Raw genomic sequence first — 22,115 nt, forward strand, 5'->3', positions numbered from 1 at the left:
GCTGCCAGAGGCGAGCCGAGGGCTGCGGGAGAGGACATCTAGCTCGGATCCTGAACCCAGTCCGCCATGTGCCCATGGCTCATGGCGGGCTGGACCCGGGCAGCCAGTGCGCCATTTGGCGCCAGGCTGTTCCTGCTGGCCGCCCGGCCGGGGAGCTCTGGGGTACTGGACGTCTGAATCGCTGCTGAGATAGCTCTAGAGTGACCCCACTGTTTCTGGGATCTGAGTCAATCCTAAAGATTCCCAATGCCAGTAACTCTTCCTTTGAAGAACTTCCAATCCCTTAATAATGCTGAGCTTTGAACACCTATCAAGTAAAAGATAAGCTCCGGCTTGTCTAGCAGGCTGGCACCTAATGGTCCTCGGAGCAACCACGTGCAGGTGCGTGATTTACGGCTAGGAACGGTCCCAATCTGGGATGCCACAGCTGGGATGAGGTTCCCACCAAGGGGTGTATGTGCTGGAATGGGGGCTGCGTTCTATCTAGGAAACAGTTGTAGTCACCCGAGGCACTAGTGTGGGCTGGGATTGGATGCACCAGGCCGGTTCAGATCCCAGCACCATCTGGTGTTATGGAGAACCAGGGTAGATGTGGGACTGACTAGGCTGGGTCTCAATCCCCTTCTGAGCCATGTGTGAGCTGTATGTGGGTATGGACGAGCCATGGCTGGGCTGAAACATCCAACAACAAAAGTCAGAATGGGGTGAAAGCCAGCCAGGAAAAGCCACTGTTCCTGCTAGGACAGGAGGTGAACTGAGTAGGGTTGGCTCAAGAACCCCCTGGCAAGCGCAAAATCTGGCATTGGGAGGGATTCTGATGGAGGAGCCTGGGCAACTCCTCTGGCAGGACACAGTCCCTGCAGGTAAGCGCAAGAAGCATGATTGGAAACAGCCCAGAATAGGCCATGGAAAGTTTCCCACTGGCATGCATTCGGCATGGGTCAGGAGCAGACCAGGCTGAATCAGTTCATGTCATCCTCTGGCAAATCCGATCACCAGAACAGAGTGTGGAATGGGCCGGGTTTGGTTGCGACAAAACCAGTACACATTATGGAACGCCAGGGCGTGGTTGCCTGTACTGGATATGAATGCAGCACCCATCCAGCACACGTGAGATCCAGGAAGGGAGGGGCAGAGCTGGCGGGGGGGTTAAGGGGCTGGTCCCCTCGCTGGACAGCCACTCCCACTGGAGAGCGTGGGCTGGGATAGAGACAGACACGACTAAGCAAGGCTACAACACCTGTGCGCTGCATGTGGACTAGATCAGGGCCACAGCATCAGCTGGCAGAAGCTGGCACTGGGGACTAATTCTGTCGAGTCAAATCACAGGACCATCTAAAGAGTGCATAAACCGGGACAGAGAGACCTGGGAGGGAAAAAGTGGGTTCCCCCTTCTTGGGTCACTAGTCCCGTGGGAGGGCATGAAAACTAGGACGGGGGCTGGGATGGCTAGATAGAGAGGTACTCAACAATATCTGTGAGGGCTGGATGGTTGAGTTGGTTAGATAAAACTAAGCTTTAATACCCATTGACAAGTACCAGAGCCAAATGGGATGGGGGACAGATTGGTCTTCTGCTACACATACTGGCAAACCAGGGTAGGGGGCAGTCTGGTGGGGGTTATTGTGGGTCGCCCCGACTAGGCTGCAGCTCCCACTGGTTGATGTAAGGACCGAACCAGACTGGACCGCAACACCCATTGGTTCCAGTGCAACTCGGGACTGAAAACAGAACCAACACAGCAATTGCAACCACCAGCTGATCAGGGTGATGGACTGTGCCGGGCCCTGTGCTTGCTAGAACATACAAGAAACTAATCTGGGAATACCTCAAAGTATCTTTGGAGATCTCCCCACTTGAACTGCTGGACTCAGAATTCTAACCAAGAAAAGACAGAAGACAGAATAGGACAATCATTCATCTCAGCTACATGTTGGCAGCGAAATATGGGACAAATGGAGACTTCATGATGGACCATATCAATCAGTGGACCACCTCATCGAGCGAAACTGGCAGTGACTCATAACTGGAGAACTATTAACTCCACTTGAGCACATATCTCAGAGCATGCCCCACATCCGGGACTTGGGGTGGGCGGGAAACCAGGTGGGGCTTCTCCCTCAGTGTCCCACTCTACCTCAGATACATGATGGAAACAATATTGACATAATAGCATTGCCCACCTCCCTATCCCCCTGAACCTTTTTTTTTCTTTTTCTTGTTTTTCCTTCAACTATAGTTAACTATGTAAAGATTGTCAACAATACAGTAAAATGGATTAAAAAAAAAGAAAGAAAGTTGCATCACTCAAAACATAACTCATTATACACAGCACTAAAACAATCTAAGTCAGAAAGCTAAGTGTAGGGCCCAGCACCGTAGCCTTGAGGCTCAAGTCCTCGCCTTTAACATGCTGGGAGCCCACATGGGCGCCGGCTCCACTTCCCATCCAGCTCCCAACTTGTGGCCTGGGAAAGCAGTTGAGGGCGGCCCAAAGCCTTGGGACCCTGCACCTGTGTGGGAGACCCAGGAGAGGCTCTGGGCTTTGAATTGGCTCAGCTGCCGCCATTGTGGCCACTTGGGGAATGAAGTAAATTGAAGATCTTCCTGTCCCTCTCTGTATATCTGATTTCCAATACAAATAAAGAAAGCTAAGTGTCAACATATTTGTAGGTAATTTTTAAAAGCTACTGAACAAAATCTTTGTTAAATAAGACAGTATGCAAGTGTAAATAACTGCAGAGATAATGAAGGAGCAAGGTAGCTAGGGTACAGTGGTTTCCCTTACTATGGCACACACTTTCATCACTCCATTCTAATATTACCTCCAATACCAGTTTTTGTAGAGATGTTAACTTCCTGAACTCAAACCTACAATGCTATAATCTGACCTGACATTACCACAAAGCACATCTTAAGTACGAACTATAAAAGTTGGTCCACAAAGCAGGTCCCAATTCCCGATTATAAAACAATGAGGGAGCACATTACAAACTTGCATATTTCTCAAAAGTATCTTGTAAGAATTTACAGATGAAGGATTTGCCTTTGTCAATACAAAAAACGCTTTTCTGTTCAAGTCCATGGCTAGTTTATTCTTGCCTTCAAGTCACTAGCATTCTTCTCTGTAAAGACACAGTGTGCCAAGACAATGTTTGTTAAATTGATAAATTATACACAAATTCACAAAGAGACTATCAGGAATGTTCAGTCCTGCCATTTTCCAATTTTTAGATGATTTCTCAGAAGGGCATCCAAAACCAACCGGTCATACATATAACATGTTCTCCTGTTTACAAACTATATATACCATGCAGTTTACCAACTACAGCCTCAATGGCTGCGATGATTATTCTAATTTTAAAAAAGGAAAGAAACCCACACTATATTCAGTCACAGCAGTGCCACAAGCTAAACATACAGCTCTGTCTATACAACTGTCCTTGAAGTGGTCACATGGGAAGTCATCTTTACTCCACAACGGCAACAGAGTGGTCACCAATCCCTTAATGAAACTTTGTTATCATGATGTTCTTAGGAGATTCAAAAGAAAGGAATTAAAATTATCTATGGTTGCTGATGACTTGACTGTTAGAAGAACCAAAAGACTCAGTCAAGAGACTAATGGCATGGAAAAGACTTTGACAAGGTAGCAGGATACAAAATTAATGAATACAAATCAACGGCGCTAGCATATACAAATTTCATGGCTGAGAAATTGTAAATGCAACCCCCTTTAAAATAGTGAAGAATCCTAAATACCTATGAGTTAATCTAACCAAATATGTCAAAGATCTCTATGATGAAAACTACAAAACATTAAGAAACAGAAGACAGTAGAAGATGGAAAAACTTGCCGTGTTCCTGGATTGGCGGGATCAACATCACAATGTCCCTATGACCAAAAGGGACATAGAAACTCAATGTGATCCCAATGAAAATCCCAACATTCTTTTCAGAAATGGAAGATACAAAAGTTCATCCAGAAACACAAGGGACCACAAGTAGCCCAAGCTATCCTGAATAAAAATCAAGCTGCAAGGAAACACAGTTCTCAGACCTTTCAAGACATACTACAGATCAGTGATTATCCAAACCGTCTGGTACTGATACAGAAACAGAAGAAAATCAATGGAACATAATAGAAATACCAGAAGACAGCTCACATATGTGTAGCGAATAAATCTTTGACAAGAAAAAGAACAATCCAGGGGAAAAGCCTGGTCTCTGGAACAAATGCAAAGGTAAGAAGCAAGAACCCTAACCTGTCACCTTACATAAATATCAGCTCTGAATGGATGAAGGACCTGTATCTACACCCAGAAGCCATGAAGCTATTAGAGAAAAACATAGGAGGCACTCCGAGGTATAGGAATGGGAAATGACTTCTTGAAAGACCAAAAGCACAGGTAGTCAAAACCAAAATAAACAAATGGGACTACCTTAAATGAAAAAGCTTCTGTATAGCAAAAGAAATGATCGAAGTGAAGAAGCAACCAATGAAATGGGAGAATTTTTCTGCACACTACACCAGCAACAAGGGACTAATACTCTGGATTTACAAAGAGCTTCAGAAACCCAGGGACAACGAAACAACCCTATGAAGAAATGGGCAAAGGAAATGAACAGACGTTTTTCCAAAGAACAAATTCAAATGGCTAATACACATATGAAAAGATACTTAGGCTCCCTAGCCATCACAGAGAAACACATGAAAACCACACTGAGGGAGTTGAGAATCACCAAACTCCAAGGAGGCTGGCCTACATATTCACAACTCTATGAACACTCGCTGGCTTGGATCCGGTGAGAAGCGTACCCTCCTTTACTGTTGCTGGGAGTGCAGGCTAGTACAGCCTCTATGAAGTCAGTATGCAGAGTGCTTAGAGAACTATAAATAAACCTGCCATATGACCCTACTATCCCGCCCCTAGAAATATACCCAAAATAAATGAACACTGTATATGACAAAGGGATCTGTAACCCTGTATTTGCAGTGGCAAAATGTAGAATAGCAAAGACAAGGAAACAATCCAGATGCCTGTCCAAAGAGGAGTGGATAAAGAAACTGCGGTACATCTACCCCAAGGAATACTACTCAGCCATTAAAAAGAATGAAATTCTATTAATTTGTAACCAAATGGTCCAAACTAGAGACCATTATGCTGACTGAATTAAGTCAATCCCAAAAGGACTAATATATTCTGATAAGGCAACCTTCATGCAAATTATGAGATCAATAGCACTTTCAATACTGTTTTTGCTGCAACTCATGGGTTTTGTTTTCATTTCTTCTAAATAGTTTACTGAATTCTTCATTGACTCATAGATCATACAGTAGCATCATTTTCTCCAAGGTTTTTGTTTTCTTATTTACTTAGTGACAGTTATTTGAGAATATGTTATTTAACTCCACAATGTTGTAAATTTTAACTTTATTCCTGTTGATTTTGTTCTATGGCTTTTCATTTAAGGGGATGTGTAGCATCTGTAATAGAGACTATCACATACAGATGTGAAAATACAATGCAGTATGCATCTCTACTTTCAAAGACGGACTCACAATGGAACTGTTCAATTTATCCTGACAATAGGATGCTGGACTCTACCATTGTCTGCACCCACAATGCCAGGATACACTTAAATAGCATAACGATGGACTTATAACTGCTTATGAAAGACTATACCATTTTAACATGGGGGAAATTAGTTGTGAGAGGAGTTTGAGGAGGGCATAAGAGAAGATTTTCCATCCGTTGATTTACTCCAACCAGCCGTAACTACTAAAGCTGAGCTGATCTGAAGCCTGGAACCAGGAGCCTCTTCCGGTTCTCCCACATGGGCGTAGGGTCCCAATACTTTGGGTCGTCCTCCACTCTTTCCCAGGCCACAAGCAAGGAGCCGGATGGGAAGCTGGGCCACCAGGATTAGAACCAGCGCCCACATGGGATGCTGGCAGTGCAAAGTGAGGACTTGAGCCACTAGACTACCACGCCAGGCCCAAGACTCACTGCTACTCTTAACATCATTTTCAGAATTGAGAATCAAGAAAAATGCCTGAACTAAACCAGCATCAATTAATCTGGTGTCATATATCTTATTCACCAGATTCGGCTCCAAATGACCTGTAACCATGTCTGATACTGAATATACTGCTAAGACAAGACTGGTCACAAGTGTGGGCTAAGAAGCAATTCACCAGGATCTGGGGCAGTGGTTTAGTACATTAAGCTACCACCTGTGACATCAGCACCCCATACTGGTTTCAGCTTTAGTCCTGGATACTCCATATCCAATCCAGCTCCAAGCTAAAGGCCTAAAGAAAGCTCCAGAAGATAGTCCAAGATTCCTGGACTCTGCATCCACATGGAAGAGTGGAATCAAACTCCTGGCTTCTGCCTAGCAAAGTCCCAGCCATTTCGGCCTTTTGGGGAGTAAACCAAAGGATGGGTATGTTTCATGTCTGCCATGCCTTTCAAATAAATCTTCAAAAATATGATGTACCAACCTGTCCTAAGAAAATAATCTAAATATTCCAAACTACAGAAATTTTAGACACCAAAACTACTGTAAAAAGAGCATGTAAAGTGAATGCATGCACTCAAGCCATATTTGTTTAAAACCACATGGATCTGGGCCTAGCGCAGCAGCTTGTGGCTAAAGTTCTTGTCTTGCATGCACCACCAGCCCACGTGGGCGCCGGTTCGTGTCGTCACTGCTCCACTTCCAGCACCCTGACTGTGGCCTGGGAAAGCAGCAGAGGATGGCTCAAAGCCTTGCGACCGTGCACCCACATGGAGACCTGGAAGAAGCTCCTGGCTTCAGATAAGCTCAGCTCCATCCATTGCAGCCACCTGGGGAGTGAACCAGCAGATGGAAGATTTTTCTGTATCTCTGCCTTTCCAATAAAAAAATAAAAAAAAAATAAAAAAAAAATAAAAAATCTTTGAAAAAAACATGTATCCACAGGGAAAGTTGGGTTGCCTCCCAAAACAGTGGTTTAATTTTATCACAGAGCCAGTTGTTCAGCTTACAATTCATCTGTTCTAAGTTTTGGGAATTGATGAAATCTTTCCTCAGCAGATTTGCTTCTGAAAGGAGAGGCAAGAAATCTGCTCTACAGTAAACTTTTCCCTCAAAAAATGCTTGAAGTCATAAATGGCAGCTAGCTGCTCGAAGCCTTGATGACATTTTATGCCTCAGAATTATATCCTAGACTCAGTTGTAAGTGGCAATATCCACGCAATATCCACAAGTATGTATCTACACAATTTTCTTGCAAGCAGAAAAATACCCACAACTGGTATTTGGGAGCTAATTTTAATTTCTCTGTATAGTTTAAGCAAAACTTACATTTTTATATCATGCAATTAACATTTCAGGCATAGATTCAATTAACAAAATCATGACAAACTATTAAGCAAAAAGTTTATGAATTCTTACTCCAAAACTCATGTACATGATCTCCATCTAAAATTAGATAATTTCTTCCTTGCTTGCATTTGTTGGGCAATGCAATGATAGTGCAAAAATTTGGTGGAAAAAAAATTTATTCAAGGACAGTAAGTATCCACAAGCATTGACTGATATAAACAATTAGAATGGTGAAGAAAGCACAGCTCTATGCTACAGAAGAACTCCAATCCATGAATATAAATGAGGGGAGAGGTCAGTGCTTCACCTAGCGGTTCAAACACCAATCAAGAGACCCATACCCAAGTACCTAGACTTCATTTCCAGCTCCAGATCTTGGTTTCCTGCCAATGCAGTTTCTGGGAGACAAGGGTGACGGCTCAAGCAACCAGGGCCCTGTCACCCACACGGAGACCTGGGCTGGGATCCCAGCTGCCGGCTTCCTCCTGGTCCAACCCAGCCATTGTGCCGTTTAGTGAACCAGTACATAGGAACTCACACTCCCTCATCTCCCCACTCTGTCACACTATTCTCCCTAACCAGTATTTTAAAAATGAACAGATGAACCGAAAACTCAGCCTTATACGAACATGATACAGTTCAAACTATTCAGAGAAGAGCCTCTAGATACTATAGTTTGTAGGTTAAAAGCCAAGGAGAAACAGGACACTTGTTCACTGAAAAGAGAACAGCAGCATCACTAGTGAGCAGCCCAGCAGTCAAAGGCCAGCAGGCCAGCAGGCCAGCAACAGGACATCACAGCCCCACGCGATGTGCTCAGAGCACTCCACTCAAACGCTTCCAGCTCGGGATCCAAGCGGGTTATTTGCATACACAGAGTAAAGCATCTCAGGGATGAGACTTAAGTCTAAACATGAAATACACTGATTTTTTCATTTCTAGCTGATAACAGCCTGGAGATGACTGTCACAATTTTTAACCATAATTGAGTGTGAAATAAAGGCTTAGGATGTCAAACTTGCCACTCACAGTGTCAAGTCGGTACTTCAAGTTTTTGATTTCAGACCATCCTGAATGGCAGGTGTTCGGGCAAATATTTCTGTGCTCTTCTTGCCAAAAACACGTAACTTTGCTCTAATCATGAAAAACCATCAGACAGCCAAGATGGAGACACATTCCACACAATGAACCAATTCTGAGGTATCAAGGTCAGAATACAGGGAAAAGAACTGAGCTACTGTCACAGGCTGCGGAGAAATGAAGAAAAAATGCGCTAGCTGAACCCTAGGCAAGATTCCGCCACAGAAAACCAAGGTAAAGCAAAAAGTGGTCAAACCCAATAGAATGCATGGTTTAGGTAACAGTAATACAACTAATGTTGATTTCCTGCTTATTAACTGTCACAATTATATAAAATTATGTTAATATTAAAGCAATTGGGTAAAAAGCACACAGATGAACTATTCATTTTCCTCCATTTTTAGAGAAAGATTTATATTGCTTCTCGCCCTTCTGGCTAAGATCAAGTGTAAAAAGGTTTTTACTCATCATCACGCAGATTTACAGTGAGAAGGAAAGCTAGCGAGAGGAGGTCTTCTAACTGGTGGTTCACTCTGCAAATGGCTGCAACCACCAAAGCTGAGCTCACCCAAAGCTGGGAGCAAGTAACTTCTTCCCCATCTCCCCTGTTATCACAGGATCACAAGAACCTGGGCCATCCTGCACTGCTTTCCCAGGCCGTGGGTAGGGAGCTGGATCAGAAGTGGATTAGCCAGGACACAAACCGGCATCCATTTGGTAAAAGATCAGTTTGTTGCCCTTTACAACTTCTCCTAAAGTTTAGATTTACTTTGAAATAAAAAGCTTTTTAGCAATCACGGATGTTGTGACATGGAAGGATAAACCACTGCCTTCAATGCCAGCAGACCGCATGCGTGCTGGCTGCTCCACTTCGGACTCCAGTTCCCTTGCTATTGGGCTAGGAAAAGCAGCAGATGGTCCAAGGATCTGGGTCCCTGACACCACCTATGAGATCCAGAAGTTCCTGGTACCTGACCTGGGCCTGGCTCCACCCTGGCCACTGTGGACATCCAGGGAGTGACCCAGTAGACAGACGTAAGCTCTGTTCCTCCTCTAACCTTAACTTTAAAAAAAAAGCTTCTTAAAGATTTATTTGAATGTTTAAAATATGATGTTTATCGTTAACCTAGGTAATCACAGTTAATTATCATTTTCCCTTTAATTCGCCGTTATGCTAACATTTCCTTTGATCATGTGCATTGGAATGTGTATAGCCAAGATTGTAATTGAGAAATGTAGCAAGACCATAGGTCCCCTACCTGTAATGTGGTAGCCATAAGCGGCTAACTGTCCAGCCATATACTCCCCGTCGGAATTATTGTGAGAACATCCCCATGTCCGTATCCAAATTTTCTGTATGCCTGGAATAATGCTGTTAAACAACCAATTGTTAAGAGTCAGTCTTATAAAAAGTCTCGCTAAATAAGTTCAAAAACAAAAATCAGAAATTATACAGCACATTATACATAACTCACAGCAATCAATTCACAAACTGTTCATTAAATATACCAATTTTACTTCAAAAACTGTCACAGAACTCTAATACCTGTGTTTTGTCCGAACTGCATTTTAAACGTATGCTACCTACCTATTATTGCTAAGTTCAACTCCTCAGAAAGTACCAATGTGCTCACAGACCATCAGTGGAAATCGTCATCTACTTTAAAAGTAGGAGGACAGGCATTTAGCCTAGCAGTTGACACCAGGCCTACAACCATCGCCAAACACACCCGCGTCCGACACTTGGCCCTGGCTCCTGGGCCCAGCTTCCTGCTAGCACAGCACTGACAGCTCAAGTAACTGGGTTCCTGCCAGCCATTGGGGAGACAGTGTTCTTAGCTCCCAGACTCGGGCTGACACAAACATGGCCACTGGGGGCACTTGAGTGAACCATAGATGCCAGCTCTCTCTTTACCACTCTTCCTTCTATTCATGTTCTGTCTCTCAAATTAAAAACACATACCTGTGTCATCCTACAGTACTATTAGGTACTCCACCTATAAAAATAATTCTAAAAATGTGTTATTTCCAGGGAACAAATGTGTTTTGATTTGGATTGCCCGATACAAGTAAACAGAAATTACCTGAAGGACATGTTCAGGATAGAAACCTCATAGACTTCAGTCATTAAAATGTAAGCACATTTTAAATTCATCAATTTTAAAAGCTTAATGTTCTAAATGGAACAATCAAGGCTCTTAAAACTTCCAATTTACTAGAAAAATATGAGCTTATTAAAACTGAAGAAACAACTCCTGTGTGCCTGGTTTTAGAAATTCACTGACTAAAGGCCTACTAAAATAGGACAATGTTTTTGTGCTCAATGCATTTAGTAGATCTGAAAGTATTTGCAAATTTAAGGAAAACAAATATCCCAAACACCACCGCCTCAAAAAAAAAAAATTCACAAATTCTAGAAAAAAAAATTATTTGGAAGTAACAGAATCACCTACCAGCTACAATATCAGACTCCTACTGCCCTTGCCAAACCTGCAAGAAACATCTCATCTGACATGTTTTCCTTTTAGAGCCAATTACCTTGCCAAGTTTAAAACCATTAAAAGGAAAAAGTTATCAAAGCTCAGATATTAAAAGCCTCACACGGGTCAACAGTGCTGAGCCTGCTTCGGGAATGAAACATTATTTCAAGAAGAGAAGCTCACCTATCACTTGGTGGACTGTCTTCATCCGGCAGGCACTGTTGGGTGTTCCGCCTTCGCACCTTTGGAACAATGTGTTTTCTTGCAAAATGCCTGTCTTGTGGCTTTGAATCCTCCTGTGACACGATGTCTTCAATGTCATCCAGCAGAGCATCACAGGATGCGGACGGCATCTATCACAGAAAACCCATGAGTAACACAGCTTAGGGAAATCGGCTTGACTTACCAAGCGAACCTGACAATCGTCCTGACAAACCTGAACCTAATTTAGTCCTTCATTCTAAGTTTAGGAAACGTAAGAGACAAGGAAACAAAATCAGACAGACCCTACCGACAGTGAAACATTGCAAGATTCAACTGGAATTGTGCCTTCTACAGATTAGCATCATGGAGAAAAAAAAGGAGAGGAACTCCTCATGGGTAAAGGCAATGTAAAATGTAACACTTCTTCATAGCCAGGAAGAATATAGGCGGTGAAGACAGCAGCCTCCATGGTGTTTTGATCAAATGTCAGATACCTGGCCTCCCAGCCACACGTCCGCAATTTCACATTGTCAGAGCACTCGCTCCTGGGAGGCAGCAGCTTCCCTAAGGAAGGAGGCATGCCACATATTTCTATGATTCATCAGAGTACTGAAGAGATGCGTCTCTCAGGGTCCAAGGTGATTTGGGAATACAAAGGTTTCCTTGGATTGCGATCCAGTTTTGTCACAGACCTGTGTTCAACTGTGAAGTGAGTATACAAGCTAAGGAATACGGTCTCCTGATGAATTATGAGAAAAGTCAAGTCCAGCAAGCAACATTCTTTTAAGGATGTTATCCAGCTAGCCATAAAACAAAACTGACACTAAGGAAAATTTTGGTAGGACAATATATAAACAAATATAAAATATTACCCTATGCTTGCAAAAATCTATTTGTAAAGGTTCATTTAGTTCTTCATTTGAAAGGCAGTTACACAGAGAGGGTAAAGACAGACAAAGGTCTATCCACTAGTTTACTCCCAAAAAGGCTGCCAAGACCAGGGCCGAGCCAGGTGCATTGGTCCGCTGATTGGAATATTCGGGGTCCCAACTTTTTGACTGCCGTAGACTCAGAGCTCTCCTACTTGGCTTCTGTGACCTGCAAAGAGGTGGAATTACAGTTCTGGGGTATGTGGGATGTGGGAAGGAAAGGGATATTTTATTTGTGTGTGTGTGTGTGTGTGTGTGTTGATGAAATAGAATGGCTTTTTTGGTCTTGCTAGGCTGTCCTCTTCAGTTTTTGATGAGAAAGTAAGCTTATGGGAGGCTTTTTTCTCTTTATCTGCTGGCCTTTCTGGATTGCTGGTATCTTCAGCTCAAAACCTGGAATTGAAGTCCCAAGGTCTCTAGCCGCTCTGCTACCTTTCCAAGGTGCTCTTTGGGGACTCAAAGTTTACAGGAGAATATGGAAGACTATATCTCCCTGTAAGCTGTGTTCAATTTTTAAAAAGTTACAATTTTGAACATTCAGGCAATTTAAATAGATTATAAGTACCAACATATTTACTAGGGTTTAAGTTTTCCCATAACTTAATGTATTTTCCTAAAGTGTTTTGATGTCACACATTAAGACACGTTTCATTTCTAATATTCAACATGCATTTTTGAAAAAGAAAACTTGCAAGGCCAATGTCATAACTCAATGGATTAAGCCACTGCTGATACTATCAGTAGCACATACGAGTGCTGGTTCAAATCCCAGATGCTCCACTTCTGATCCAGCTGCCTGTAATGTACTCGGAAATATTTCACGGAAAAATGGAATTTAAGTCAGTTTATTTTTGGTATCAAATTTGTTTATATTTGAAAGGTGGAAAAACAGAAAGATCTTCCATTCACTGGTTACTCCTTGCAACAGCCAGAGGCCGGACACACTAAAGCCCAGTATTATCTCCATTTCCAATGTTGGTAGCAGGGACACAAGTACTTGTGCAACCATCAGCAGCTTACTGATCCAACTGCCAGCTAATGTCTGGGAAAACACTGGAAGATGGCTCCAGTACTGCGAGTTCCTGCCACCCATACAGGAAACCTAGATGGAGTTCCTAGCTCCTGGCTTTGGTCCCCGTCAGCCCCACCACTGAAGCCATTTGAAGAATGAACCAGTTCTCCTACTCTCGTTCTGCCTTTCAAAAAAGAAAAGGAAAATTTAAAGGGGGAGGGCTTTCAAGGTAAGGAGTATTATGAAATTATGCATGTATTTCAAGAAAAAATTCTGCCCCAAAGTGAACTTTTGCTTATTTATTAATTTGAGAGGCAGTGAGATACACTGAGCCATCCATGGGTTCATTCTCCAGATACCTGCAGAGGTGGGGGCTCGACTAGCAGAATGAGCCGGGATCCAGGAACCCAGTCCCCAGTAACCCAAGTATGTGAGCCATCAGCTGCCCCAGGGTGTGCATGAGGAAGCTGCATCGGGCACGGACTCAGTCCAACAGAGATGCAGGTATCACTATCAGCACCTTCATTACTAGGTCAAAAGCCAGTCCCTTCACTTGTCTTAAATCCATCTGCATGAACTTTTTGAAGCATCCTTATATGCCTTGAACAATTTTGGAATGGAAAAGGGGCATTTGGAATTGGCCTGTCCAGTTTTTAATGTAAAGTCTTTATTTGAAAGAGTTAGAGAGAAACAGAAAGTATCAACAGAAAGATCTGTTATTCAGTCCTTCACTCCCCTAAATGCCCACAACAGCTGGAGCTGGGCCTCACTTAATCCAGTAAACCCGAATGGGGTTTCAGGCTCCTAAGTGGGGCACAGGGGCCCAAGTACGGGGCCATTCTCTGCTGTCTTCCTAGGTCCATTATCAAGGAGCTTACACAGCAAGTAAAGCAGCTGGGACTTGCACAGGTGCTCAGGGGGATACCCACATTGCAGGCAGCAGCTTAACCAGTTACAACACAACGTCAACCCTGGCTCTGCCTGATTTTACATTTATTGGACAACTAGAGTAATTCAAACTGTGGTACTGGTGGGGAACGAAAATGGATCTCAGAACTCAGTTCATTTTCACAAAAAGGCAAATACAAGTCAATGGTTTAGCAACTAGTGTTAGAAAAATTGGGCATTTACAAAGAACAGATCTAGGCTTCAAACTTTTATGTAAGATTTTAAATGGAGTACAGATTTAAAACATGAACTTGTAGAAAAAAATGATAGAATATTTAACTCAAGAGTTAGATGAAGAATTCTTTCAATTTGATATCAAAAGTACAGTTCATAAGGAAAAATCATTAACTTAAAACCTTGTTGTAACAACTCTTGAAAGGATAAAATGTCAAACTTAGATTGAAGAGAATGTACTTGCAAATGATGTGTGATGAGAGAATAGTATGCAGAACTCAAGTAACAGAATTTAGAAAGCGTGAACAGGTAAAACATGAAAATACATTTCATTCAAGTTTAACACAAGGCAAATAAGCACAGAAGAGATTGAACATTAGCACCAGGGAAAGCTAAAACCACAAGGAGTTATCACTATATACCAAGCCTGTCAGCTGACATAATTGTGAGACACCAAACGCTGGCAAAGATACAGAGAAACTGAATCATTCCTACAATCCTGGCAGTAATGTAAAAATCCTGGAAGAGAATTTGGAATTTTTCTTAAAAAACTATACATGCAACTATGATGCAACCAAGCAGGTGTACTCTTGGGTGTTACTCAAGAGAAATCAAGACTTATATTCACATGAAAACCCATACACGATGTACTTCTAGCAGCCTTCTTTGTGGCCAAGACGGGGAAACAACCCAGATCAACTACATAGAGTGAAAGGGTAAACAGCACGTTCATATTCTGTAATACTGCTCGGCTACAAAGCTGAATGCCTTAACCTGGATGAATCAGAGAATAACGCAGAGGTTATATACTCATGTATGGTTTCACTTAGACCACCTACCCAAGATGACAAAGTCACAGACATCAGGAAAAGAGTGGATGCACGGGACTGAGAGGGTGTGACTGTCGGAGGGCAACAGGAGGCATCCACAGGAATTATCAGCATCTTGTCAATATCCTAGCTCTGACATTGCGATGAATAGTTACACAAGATGAACTACTAGGAGACATGGGGAAAGTGTACATTTAATAGTAACTCGTACAGGAGCAAGTGTGTCTATAATCGCATGAAAATATTAAAAACCCTGCCTGGAATAGACCTCCTACTTTGATATTTACTACTAACACCCTGCAGCAATGAAGCCAGTTCTCAGCAGCAGCATCTCAACTATGCACAGCAACCTGACAAGGCAGACAGTATCAGCCTCCTCTCTTAAAGACAAGCTAATAAACACAGAAGACAACTTGCCCAAGAACGAAAACGAAGACTCGCTGCTGACAAATCCAAGCTCACACTATGCCACACTGCTGCGCTCAAGACCACTGTCCCTCACCTGAAGCATCACACTAAGATCTTGGATTCTTTCAAGCAACCACAAAGTTTTTCAATGAGTTTGTTGAATCTTCCCACTCAACTAACCAAGTGGCTTCCACTCCTGTTTATTTTTACTAGGTAGTGAATTCTTCACAATTGCAACAAACTATACACTGTAAATCAGACTTGTGTTCAAATCTAAGCTAGATTTAAACTGTGCTAAGATCAGAAATAATCCAAAAGCCAAAAAAAAAGGGGAATGAAGCCCATCCAGAAACCAAAACATAAGGAGTTATATGGACATTTGAGCATCTAGATCCAACCAATGCCTAAAGCCCTTTTCAGTGCAGTAATTAAAAAGAAAAGATTTGCTTATTTTTATTGGAAAGGCAGACTTACAGAGAGAAAAACAAAGATCCTCCATCTGCTGGTTCACTCCAAATGGCCACAGTGGCCGGAGCTGAGCTGAAGCCAGGAAACTCTTCCTGGTCTCCCACGAGGCTGTAGGGTCCCCAGGCTTGGGGCCATCCTCAACTGCTTTCCCAGGCCACAAGCAGGGAGCCAGAAGGCAAGTGGAGCAGCCAGGATAAGAACCAGCACCCATATGGGATCCTGGCACATGCTAGGCAAGGTCTTTAGCCACTAGGCAACCACACTGGAACCTACAGTGCAGTCATGTGAGCCAGTAAACTCCCTCCTTGGCTCAAATTGGTCTGAGCTGATCCGGGCAGCTCTTGCAAACAAGAGCCCCAGCCAACTCAGCCATCTAGGGAACCTAAAATGAACTTCATTAGTCTTTCCATAATTGCCCATGCTTAATTTAAAATATTAGCTATCAAATGGGAAAAAAATGGTTTCAAGGTCAAAGAAAAACCTGGGAAATACTGTCTCCTTACAGATTCACAGAACACATAATGAAAGACTATGAAATCAGGATTAAAACTTAAAACATTCACCTGGGGAATTTTGAGAAATCCATTTTTCCCCGATCTCTTTCTGAGCAAAGATGGGACCAAAAACAGAAGGTCTGAATGATGCAGACCCTCAAATACCCTCCCACACTCTGCCCAGATGGAGCGCTTCCTTCTGCTAGGAAATTGTTTTTAGCCCATATGCTCTGCCTTCCAGTCTGTTACTAATGAATGAACAGTCCGCCTTACCAACAACAGACCTACTGACCAAGCAAGCACGGAATTCCCTTTTCCTTCCTCCTCATTAACTGCCTACCTCTCTGCTAAATCACTGCTGTATCATCCTATCTTCCCTTTAGAAAACAAGAATGGGGTGGAAGTTGTGGAACAGTGCATTAAGCCACCACTTGTCATGTCCACATTTCCTATCAGAACACCAGTTGCAATCCCAGTTAGCTCCACTTCCAGCCCAGCTTTCCGCTAATGTGCCTGGGAAGTCAGTGGATGATGGGGAGTGGAGTCCCGTCACCCACATCAGAATCAGAGTTCTAGGTTTCTGGCTTCAGCCAGGCCCAGAGGAGTGAGCCACAGGATGGAGGAACTCTTCCTCTCTCACAAACTCAAAGACAAAAACATGCAACATAAGAGACGACTGACAAGTCATAACTATTAATCAGTCCTCTGGCAAGGTGCTGATACCTTGCATGTGCAAGGAATTCAGACAACAGCAGAAAAGTCTTGATTTTAATAAAGACTTGGACAAGAGCTGGGGTTGGGGTGCAACAGGTTAAGCGACTGCCTACAACACTGGAGTGTGAGCTAGGGTCCTGACTCTGCTAGATCAAGCAGGATAGTGGCAGGAGATGGCCCAAGTGCTTGAAGGCCTGCTACCCACACTGGAGTCCTGGGTGAGGTTCCTAACTCCTGACCAAGGCCCAATCAAGGAGTAAACCAGCAGATGGCCAATTTCTGCATCTCTCCCCTGTTAATCTACCTTTAAAAAATAATTTGAGTTTTGATATTTGTATATTTATTTTATCCGAGTTACAAAGAGTGAAGTAGAGTGTGACAGATCTTCCATTCTCTGGCCCATCATCCAGACGGCTGCAGCACACTGGTCCAGGCCAGGCAGAAGCTAGTATCTTCATCCGAGTCTCCCATGTGGGTGCAGGGTTCCAAGGCTTTAGGCCGTCCTTGACTGCTTTCCCAGACCACAATCAGGGAGCTGGATGGGAAGTGGAACAGCCAGGACATAAACCAGCACCCAAGGGGGAATCACAGCATGACAAGTAGCAGTTTCAAGCACTGCAGCACCATACCAAAAATTACTAAAATGATCTGGATAGGCGTTTCAAGGTAGTATACAAATAACGTACAGGCATATGAAAAAATGCTCATCACAAATCATGAGAAAAAAGCAAATCGAAATCACGATCATCACAGCTCAGTAAGAACAGGTAACACCAAAAAGCTTTAAAAAGAAAAAAAACACAAGTATTGACAGAATGTAGAGGAAGGAGAACTCGCAGACGTTGGTGAGGATGCAAATTAGAACAGCCACAGAGGCTCCTCCAGAAAACAATCTATGATCCAGTAATGCCACTACTGAAAACGAAATGAAATACGTCAGAGATATCTGCACCTCCATGTTTATCACAACACGATTCACAGACAACATATGGAATCAACGTAAGCCTCTGTGAACCAATGAATGGATATGGGAAATCAGAATAACTCAAAGCATTGGGACCCTGCACCTATGTTGGAGACCTGAAAGAAGCTCCCGACTCCTGGCTTCGGAATATCCTAACTCTAGTCGTTGCAGCCACTGGGGAGTGAATCAGATGCTGAAGATCTTTCTGTATCATTCTCTTTAAATGTGCCTTTCCAATAAAAATAGATCTGGGCCTGGCACAGTAGCCTAGCAGCTAAAGTCCTCGCCTTGCACGTGCCAGGAGCCCACAGGTGTGCCAGTTGTAATCCTGGTGGTTCCACTTCCGATCCAGCTCCCTGCTTGTGGTGTGGGAAAGCAGTCGAGGACAGCCCAAAACCACTGACCCTGCACACACGTAGGAGACCCATAAGAGGCTCCAGGCTTCTGGCTCCGGATCTGAGCAGCTGCAGCCATTGAAGTCACTTGGGGAGTCAATCAGCAGATGCAAGATCTTGCTGTCCGTTTATCTGATTTCCCAATTTAAAAAGAATCTTAAAAATCTTAAGGAAAAACATCCCACCATACCTCATACCAAACATGTCCACTAAAAACTAAAAGCAAAGTCTCCCTCAACCCAATTTCCTCCTCTTACCTCCATATTTCCCTTCTTTAAAAGGAAACACCTTCCACCATAATACTTTGGGATAAAAAAGAGGAGGCGAGTTAGGGGAAGTGGAGTGGGTAGGGAGGAGCCCCTATGCTTCTAAATCTGTATTGTGAAATATGTAAAACCCATCCATTTTATGTAAACAGAGAAGCACTTTGAAAATGGTCTATTTTTCCCCACCCATTCTCTGCTGAACCAGGCTTTCAGTCCCACCAAAACTGTCCCAACAAACACTACATGCAAAGGTCAGTCCTTGGTCATCTTTGAGAACCTGCCTGAAGCATGGAAAACTTCCCTCCTGGAAGCCTGTTCTTCCCCGGCTTCCGGGAAGCCACTCATTCCTACTGTCGTTCTCCTGCAGGAGCCACTGCTCTGGTCTCCCACCTTCCTGCCACCTCACCCAGCTTCACAACCGAGATGCCCCCACCCCATCCCGGGCTCCAGCACAGGGACTTTCCTCTTCTCCAGTTACAGGCATTCCTTAGTGATCTCATCCAGTCCCAGGGCCTTGAAATACCAACTCTGTGCTCATATAACCAGCCACCCTCCTTCCTTGAATTTCAGACTCAGATGTCCAACTGCCTAGGCACCCCTGCCAGATTCTCCGATTAATCCAAACTTAAAAGTCCTCCCCGCGGCCCAGTGGGCATTTAAAGAAAGAGATGGAGGATCTCTATCGTCTCCAAATAAAATGTTCAAACATTTTATTAAAAATTTCCCTTAAGTATAAGGGAAATAAAAACAGCCCAGGGAAAGAGGAAACAGAAAATGATCGAGAAGATGTAACAGCACAGTGACCGACAGTGTTGAATTATTCGGGAAGCTTTTTATAGCACAGACTCCATTCTGAATCAGAACTTGAGAATTAACCTAAAAACCGCCCAGGCAATTCCACTAAACATCCCCCGCCAAGAACCCTGGCAGGGGCTCCCAGCCTAATGTACTCATTCTGTTCACCTGAGGAGCTTATCTATCTTAACCTGCAACCTCAGCACCAGGCTGCCTGAACCTGGGAAAGAGCCTGGAATTCATCTTTTTTGAGGTCTAACTTTGTGATGATTCTCATGCATGTAGTTACGCTGGCAAACCAATGTTCTTTCTGGATTAATGGTTTTCATGGTGTGGCTCCCAGACCAGCAAGTTCTTAGAAATGAACATTCATGAGCCCCCTACTCCAGATGCACTGAACTGTAGTAAAGTTCCAGAGTTTTCAACATGGTTTTGCCTTTAACTTTGAGAGTCATGGTCCTAGAGTTATTCTTTCTTAAAAGGAAACAAAAGAAGAAAACTAGAACACATGTCAAAAATCAAAAATACCTGCTCAGGGCCCAGCGTGGCAGCCTAGCAGTTGAAGTCCTCACCTTGCACATGCCCATATTTGTGCCGGTGCGTATCCCAGTGGCCCCATGTTAACAGCCTGTGGCCTGGGAAAGCAGTCCAGGGCGGCCCAAAGCCTTGGGACCCTACACCTGTGTGGGAAACTGGGAAGAAGCTCCTGGCTCCTGGATTCAGATCGGCTCAGCTCCAGCCATTGCGGCCGCTTGGGTATTGAACCACTGAACAGATGATCTTCCTCTCCAGCTCTCCTCCCCCCCCTGCGTATCTAACTTCCCAATAAAAAATACATCTTTTTAAAAAATGAAAACTCATACAACAGATGCAACAGAAGAAATATTGCAGATCAGAGCAGTAGGTCAAGATTCCTGTCTGCACTGCATTTTAGAACACTGGTTCAAGTCCCAGGCGCTCCACATATGAGCCAGCTAAACTGCCTGACAAGGCAGCAAAAAATGGTCCAAGAGCCTATGCCTCTGTACCAACTATGTGGGAGGCCCGGATAGAGTTCTAAAATGAAGAAAGTACTATTAAATTATGTACCTGGCAATAAGACAAAAATGTGCCTGGTTATTGCCCCGTATCACAAATAAAGATTAATAATCCAATTGAAAGCACGGGCAGGGAGAGCATTAGCAGCAGCACAAGACTCCACTCCAGGCAACTTTATCAGCTGTCAGCCCTTAGGTTCTAGTCCCAGCTGCACCTCCAACTTCCTGCTAATCAACACCCTGGGAGGCAACTGGGGAAGCTCCAGTGTCAGATTCTGCCGCTCTGCTGGAAGACTCAGACTGCATTCCCAACTCCTACAGTCCCGAGTCTCAAGCCCAAATGTGGCTAGCAATCGCAGAGTCAGCCAGTTGCTAGGAGACCGCTCTCCCCTCTACCTCGGTCCATTCCAATCAATCACAACGTTAAAATAGGAGCCAAGTATTTGGACAGACAAGTCTCCAAGGAAGATAAGCAAATGGTTGACAAGCACAGAAAAACAGATGTCAACATCATTAACCATCAAGGACATCCAAATCACACCAGTATGCCATTTCACACCCCTTAGAGTGGCATAATAAACTAAGAACAGGGCCCGGCGGCGTGGCCTAGCGGCTAAAGTCCTCGCCTTGAACGCCCCGGGATCCCATATGGGCGCCGGTTCTAATCCCGGCAGCTCCACTTCCCATCCAGCTCCCTGCTTGTGGCCTGGGAAAGCAGTCGAGGATGGCCCAATGCATTGGGACACTGCACCCGCGTGGGAGACCTGGAAGAGGTTCCTGGTTCCCGGCTTCGGATCGGCGCGTACCGGCCCGTTGTGGCTCACTTGGGGAGTGAAATATCGGATGGAAGATCTTCCTCTCTGTCTCTCCTCCTCTCCGTATATCCGGCTTTCCAATAATAATAAAATCTTTAAAAATAAATAAATAAATAAACTAAGAACAGATAATGACACGTTTCACAGCATATGGATTACATCATCACACAGGGAGAAAACCAAGCCACGATGAACTCCAAATCTGTCACGTGGAGAACAACCGTCTATAACGGAAGCCAAGCAGCAGCCAGCAGAGGAGAAAGGCAGGCCACAGAAGACCAACAAACGGAGCAAAAAATGTAGACACCGTCAGCAGTGCAGATGGAAATGAAAGGCTAAGTAAAACAGCTGACAATAGGTTTTGGATTTAGCGGTATGAAAAAAATTCATAATGTTTCCATAAAACGATGGTGGTAAATTTTGCAAGAAATCAAGCTACCTTTCCTCGTATTCTAATGCTTAACATGCCGTCTTAAAAATCAGTACCTTGAGGATCAGCAATGTGTCTCAAGTTCTCTTGAGAGAGGAGTCTGGAAAATCAAGTGATTAGGAAAAAAAAAAAAAGGTGCTTGTCTTAACATTCAAAACAACAGCACAAGGACTCCCAACTACCTCCAAGGAGATCAGCCTCCGCGGGAAACTGCTGCCTGGGACAGCGCTGCTGAAGTTCCAGAAGGCTACCTCCTGGTGCTGACAGGTGTTGGCTGTCTGGAGAACACCACCCACAC

The 22,115-nt window shown here is 43.8% G+C and overlaps 1 protein-coding gene across 2 annotated transcripts in view; it reads right to left on the reverse strand.

Moving 5' to 3' along the window:
* The window catches only part of CDKAL1 (CDK5 regulatory subunit associated protein 1 like 1), a 648,926-nt gene that overhangs the window by 626,195 nt on the left and 616 nt on the right, over positions 1-22,115 (reverse strand). For both annotated transcript variants that reach the window (XM_058667489.1, XM_058667500.1), the window contains exons 2-3: positions 11,118-11,287; positions 9,714-9,826 (exon numbers count right to left, since the gene is read on the reverse strand). In XM_058667489.1, the coding sequence (XP_058523472.1) occupies positions 9,714-9,826; positions 11,118-11,287 (283 nt within the window). The remainder of the gene's footprint in view (positions 1-9,713; positions 9,827-11,117; positions 11,288-22,115) is intronic.

This window comes from Ochotona princeps, chromosome 1, assembly GCF_030435755.1.
Source record: "Ochotona princeps isolate mOchPri1 chromosome 1, mOchPri1.hap1, whole genome shotgun sequence".
NCBI lineage: Eukaryota > Metazoa > Chordata > Mammalia > Lagomorpha > Ochotonidae > Ochotona > Ochotona princeps.